The 5,516-nt window shown below is 46.7% G+C and overlaps 1 protein-coding gene across 1 annotated transcript; it reads right to left on the bottom strand.

Moving 5' to 3' along the window:
- Window positions 1-638: 638 nt before the first annotated feature.
- On the bottom strand, window positions 639-3,860 carry LOC120961858 (ATP-dependent RNA helicase DEAH13-like). The gene is made up of 2 exons (XM_045230366.2): window positions 2,256-3,860; window positions 639-2,163 (listed from the first exon to the last, which is right to left on the bottom strand). The coding sequence occupies exons 1-2, from the start codon at window positions 3,465-3,467 to the stop codon at window positions 1,165-1,167; spliced, it is 2,211 nt and encodes a 736-aa protein (XP_045086301.1). The 5' UTR covers window positions 3,468-3,860; the 3' UTR covers window positions 639-1,164.
- Window positions 3,861-5,516: the final 1,656 nt, after the last annotated feature.

Raw genomic sequence — 5,516 nt, 5'->3', positions numbered from 1 at the left:
CGGAGAAGATCCACACTTGGATTCAAGACCCCTCACTAGAAGATCCCTCGCGGATTCAAGGCCTCCTCACGGAGATGAACTAGTTACCTCTAGTATCCCCCCCTTTGTTGGATTTGGATCGTGTATCTCTTTGTGTTCATGGATCTAGCACATGTGTGATCGCTTCTTGTTGATTTGAGTGTTTCCTCTCGTTCCCCTCGTGTTCTTCGTGTTCTTCACGGGACCCCCTCCATTTCGTGAAAGATCGGCCCTAGGGTTCCACCCTACATCAAGGAGGGTGGGGGCTGAGACCGGCAGGGATTAGGGTTGGCCCTCTGGTTGCCACGCAAGGGCGATGCGGAGGGAGGGGAAGGGGGACCTTTGGTTTGACCTTTCGATGTGAAATATGTACCATGATTAAAGGAAAAGAACAATGGCTGGGGCAGAAACAACTATATCAGCATGGTGGCGATGAAACGAACAAATTCAGTTTACATCAAAGACTATCATCTGCACTAGCTACAGCCCTAGTTTTACTGGTTCAACCGCATATTATCCTACTAATTGTTATACTTTTCATTCATGATGAGATATCTCAACTACTGTTTAGTATCAAGAACATTTCATTGTTACTTCGCACCTATTTCATGGAAGTAGAGGGCAATGTTAGACGAGTGATTTGCAGAGGTTACCTCATGAAAGATGTGTTCCATGACAAATAAGCTTCCAGCAGTCCTCTACTGGAACCGACTACCCCTCAACTTTCTTGAACCTCTTTGGGAAAAGTTCATGTCCCTCAAGCCGAACTTCTTGGTGCATTTGTTCCCATATTGCTTCAAACTGGCTCTGATATTTATCCTGTATCCATGCCTGAATCTCAGGATAAAGAAAATCTGGATCACTACTCCATGCATCTCTTAATGCTCTCCGGCTGTCTTTTAATTTTCCACCAATGTTCATCCTGCTAAGAAGATCTCCAACTCTTCTTTGGCTGGCTGGCCCAAGGACAGCAGATGGTGACAGAGCCAAGAACTTTTGAACCACCCTTAGACATGGCAAGACATCCCCTTTCAGCAAAGCCCATGCAAATACCTGCAACCGCCTGGTGGGGTCTTCGATGGGTAAACTGTGCAGCGGAAGCTGCCAATTATGTCTAGAAAAGACGGGACTAACATAACAGTAGACCTAGTCATTCTGAGGCTTGTAATAGGGTTTTGGATCTTCCAGTGGCGCTGAGAAGGTGCAGAGAGAACTAGCATATTTGAAAAGCCATCCAGGCTTTATACTGGTCACACCATGCATGTACGATCTCTTTGTATTTAGTAGTTCCGAGTAAACTACAAACTTTGGTGAAGTTCGGGCAACAGAAGATGATCGGTGGAGATATATTGTATCATCGAGGATGCAAGATTGATAACGTCCAGCTCGAACCTTTCGATCCTCTTTCGACAATCCAGAAAAAGTGTTAATCTTCTTTGCAACCCTATCGGCCCACCCAGCACATATTCCTTGCCCAAGAAGTTCCTCTTCATTCAGCATTGGTTTTTTGTCGGTTCCACTCCTCCAGGCCTGTTCAACATCCTCAGAACCTCCATAATTCCAAGCAAATTCATCACAAAATTTGCTATGGTGAAATATTAATCGAAGAAGCTGCTTTCTCAATTTTGACATCTCTTCCATTGTTTTGAGGTGAAGTGAGTACTCTCTGCAGAATTCCACTGGGTTCCTTGAACACTCAAATGACCGCAAAGCATGAGAAATGGTTAAAGCATCACTACTAGGGATGGAAAAATCTCTGCGTGCCTCTCGAACCATGGCCTTGAGTTTCTTCTGTCTCTTTCTTTCATTTTGATCCTTATGTTCTGGATCCGGGCCATCCTGGTTTGATTCTCTACTAGTGTCTCCCTGAATGAGAAAAGGATTTGCATAACTCAAAGCTGATGCAGCAGCAGTTGCATATCCCAGTATGAAGTTAGATCTGGCATAGCCTTGCTGGCTCTTCAAAATTTTAATTATTGTCAGAAGAAGATGCGAATGTCGTGGGCTCATGGGGTATTGCCCCATAGCCTTTCCCATTGATGTAAGTTTTTCTTTGCTGTCAAGTGCTTCTAATGTCTTCAAGCAACGCTTGGCTTCAACCAAACTTTCATTGTTAAGAGGCGTAGGGAAAGGAAAGTTTTCAACCTGCAATTATCATATTTGCACGAAAATTAGAACAAAAGGCAACACATCATAAAAGATGATTAAAAAAGGTAAATAACTTTTAAGCGCATTACCTTATCAATTTTCATAAACTTGAGCATAAGCACAAGGCCATCAACTGGCATTTTCTTGATCTCTGGCTCAGAGAACTCAGGAAATAAATCATCTTTACCATATGCTGCACCTGAGTAGAGACGGTAACAGTGCCCAGGCCCAGTTCTTCCAGCTCTCCCAGCACGTTGGGATGCTGAAGCCTTGCTTATCCACTGGACTTCATAACTTGCCATCCCCGTAGCATGATCATAGTTCTTAACCTTTTCTTTTCCAGTATCAACCACATATGTTATACCAGGAATTGTTAAAGAGGTTTCTGCAACATTAGTTGCCACAACAACTAATCTTTCCCCTTCAGGAATATCGCGAAACACTCTGAGCTGCTGCGAAGCTGGTTGCATTGCATAAAGTGGTAAAACATGAAGCCTACCGTGTGAAACAGATGTAGGTTCTGTACGTTTACTGAAAGAAGGATTAGAAGGGTTTGACTTTTCCGCAATTGTCACATTGCTGAATTCCTCAGCAGCTTCCGATTCTCCTGATATACCTGATATAGCTTTAAAGGATGCCTTCAGTACAGATGAACTCTCAGCATGTTTCAAAAATGATAACACTGGTCCATCTTCTGTGGTTTCATGTGCAGCGGAATCCTCATCATCATTGTCAGTGTCAGTCTCACTCTCTATTTCAGCATCAGAAGAATCGACATTTAGTCCATCATCCATTTCATCTTCACCATATGAGGAAAACATGTCCTCTTGGTGCTCAGCTTCAGTTCTATCAATATCATATGCTTCAAAAATTTCCTTCTCATCTATTTCTTGTCTTGAACCACACTCATCTCCAACCCTTTCAGGCTTCTTACCAATTTGTCGTTTGGATGCTCTTTGCAGTTTCTTACATAAATAATCAACTTCTCGTTGTCCAGTAACAAATACAAGGATTCCACCTGGTGGTAGACTCTTGTGGATTGACAGAACCTTTTTATAAGCATGTGCTAAATAATCATCATGTGTCCTCTTCGTGAAGTGAATTGTTACTGGAAATTGCCGTGCAGGTACCTCTACAGTTGGTGGAATCACATCAAACAATCTTCTGTTTGAAATAAATTCCTTTAACTGCAAGGTAGCACTCATCAGCACAACTTTCAGCTGACTAATCATATCTTCTGGCTTAACGTTCTTTGCAGAGCGTATTTTTTTTTGTTGATCTGCATATGTATCCTTTGACATGCACAGAAGTTAGCCATGCCTGCACGTTTTGGCTTTCATCAAAAGGAAAATGAGGTAAGCTCTTGAGATTCTCACCTTGCGAAGCTTTATAATTCTACAAAGCATCCCAATAAGTATATCTGTGTTCAAACTCCTTTCATGTGCCTCATCCAAGATGATCACGGAATAGTGCTTCAACAAAATGTCACTCTGTAAAAGATCAGTAAGTCGTGTGATAAGGAGTTTCAATCTTGTTATGTAAGACACAGCTTCAAATATATATATTTTTGAACGGGAGCTTCAATAAAAAAAACACATGCATTTCGGAAGAACAAATCACTTGATGCATAGATAAAATCTTTTTTTCTTTCAAGAAAACGCAAAAGAGCTTGCGTTTCATTGTACTAAAAAGAAGGGGGGTTAATAGTTACAATCCTCCTGGGAGGCGGTTACAGTTCGGGGTGAAGATAGTCTAATGGACGTCCCAGGTTTGCGGGATGATGGCTCTAAGCCCTAACGCGCCAGCGGCAGCCCAAAGGGTGGCCTCCTCCTTGATCTTTGTGAGCAAGTCAGCAACGAGGGGGCAGCCATGATTGAAGACGCAGTCGTTGCGGTGCTTCCAAAGCATCCAGGGGACTAGCAGGACCGCAGAAGCGAGGCCTTTGCGCATGGGCTTGGGCACGAGCTGTCTTGTGGATTGCCACCAGTCATTGAGGGACGGCACTTGAGCAGGCGGGGGGCCTGGTACCCGGAGCCAACTGAGCACCTCATGCCAGATCTGTCGGGCGAAGGTACAGCCAAGGAGGAGGTGGTTCATGGTTTCGGGCGCCTGGTCGCAAAGGGGGCAACGCTCGAGGTGTGGCAAGCCGCGGCGGGCGAGGCGGTCGGCGGTCCAGCAGCGATCCAGGTGAGCAAGCCAGTGGAAGAACCTGACACGCGGCGGCGCCCAGCACTTCCAGGTGAGCTTCCACGCGTCGCAGGCGATGGAACCGTGGAAAGTGGCGAGATAGGCAGATTTGGCCGAGTAGATGCCGTTCGTGCTCCACTTCCAGGTTAGGCGGTCCGGCTCCGCGGAGAGAGTAGTGTGCTCGATCTTGTGCCATAGCTGTAGGTACTGCCCAATCTCCTGGAGCCCCACGACGCCTCGGATATCTTCCGCCCATCGGTTGGCGAGGAGGCCGCCCGCCACGGTTTGGAGCTTACGGTGGCGCTTGGGGACGCACGCGTAGAGGTGAGGCGCGATCTCGCGAACGGAGCGCCCATCAATCCATCGGTCCTCCCAGATACGGCCTGCGCGCCGTTCCCAACTGACATGGTGGTGGAAGCGAAGAAGAACGCGCGATCGTCGTCGCTGAACTGCAGGTCCAGCCCGGCCCAGGCCCTGCCTTGGTCTGTGCGGCTGAACCACAGCCACCGCGTGCGGAGAGCGAGGCCCGTGCGCGCTAAATCGCGGACGCCCAGCCCGCCGAGAGCGATCGGCCTAGCTGTGACGCCCCCGTTTTGACCGTACACTAATCATGCACGCAAATGTGTACGATCAAGATCAGGGACTCACGGGAAGATATCACAACACAACTCTAATGCATAAATAAGTCATACAAGCATCATAATACAAGCCAGGGGCCTCGAGGGCTCGAATACAAGTGCTCGATCATAGACGAGTCAGCGGAAGCAACAATATCTGAGTACAGACATAAGCTAAACAAGTTTGCCTTAAGAAGGCTAGCACAAAAGTAACAACGATCGAAAAGGCAAGGCCTCCTGCCTGGGACCTCCTAACTACTCCTCGAAGCCGAACTCCATGTAGAATCATCCTCGGGATCTCTAGCTCCTGGACTCCAGCATCTGGTTGCGACAATCAGGTATAGAAAGGGGAAAAAGGGGAGAAAAGCAACCGTGAGTACTCATCCAAAGTACTCGCAAGCAAGGAGCTACACTACATATGCAATGGGTATAGGTGTAAAGGGCCATATCAGTGGACTGAACTGCAGAATGCCAGAATAAGAGGGGGATAGCTAATCCAGTCGAAGACTACGCTTCTGGCCATCTCCATCTTGCAGCATGTAGAAG

This window comes from Aegilops tauschii, chromosome 6, assembly GCF_002575655.3.
Source record: "Aegilops tauschii subsp. strangulata cultivar AL8/78 chromosome 6, Aet v6.0, whole genome shotgun sequence".
Lineage (NCBI taxonomy): Eukaryota > Viridiplantae > Streptophyta > Magnoliopsida > Poales > Poaceae > Aegilops > Aegilops tauschii.
The sequence above is the reverse complement of the archived record's forward strand: the minus strand, read 5'-3'. Positions and strand labels throughout refer to the sequence as shown.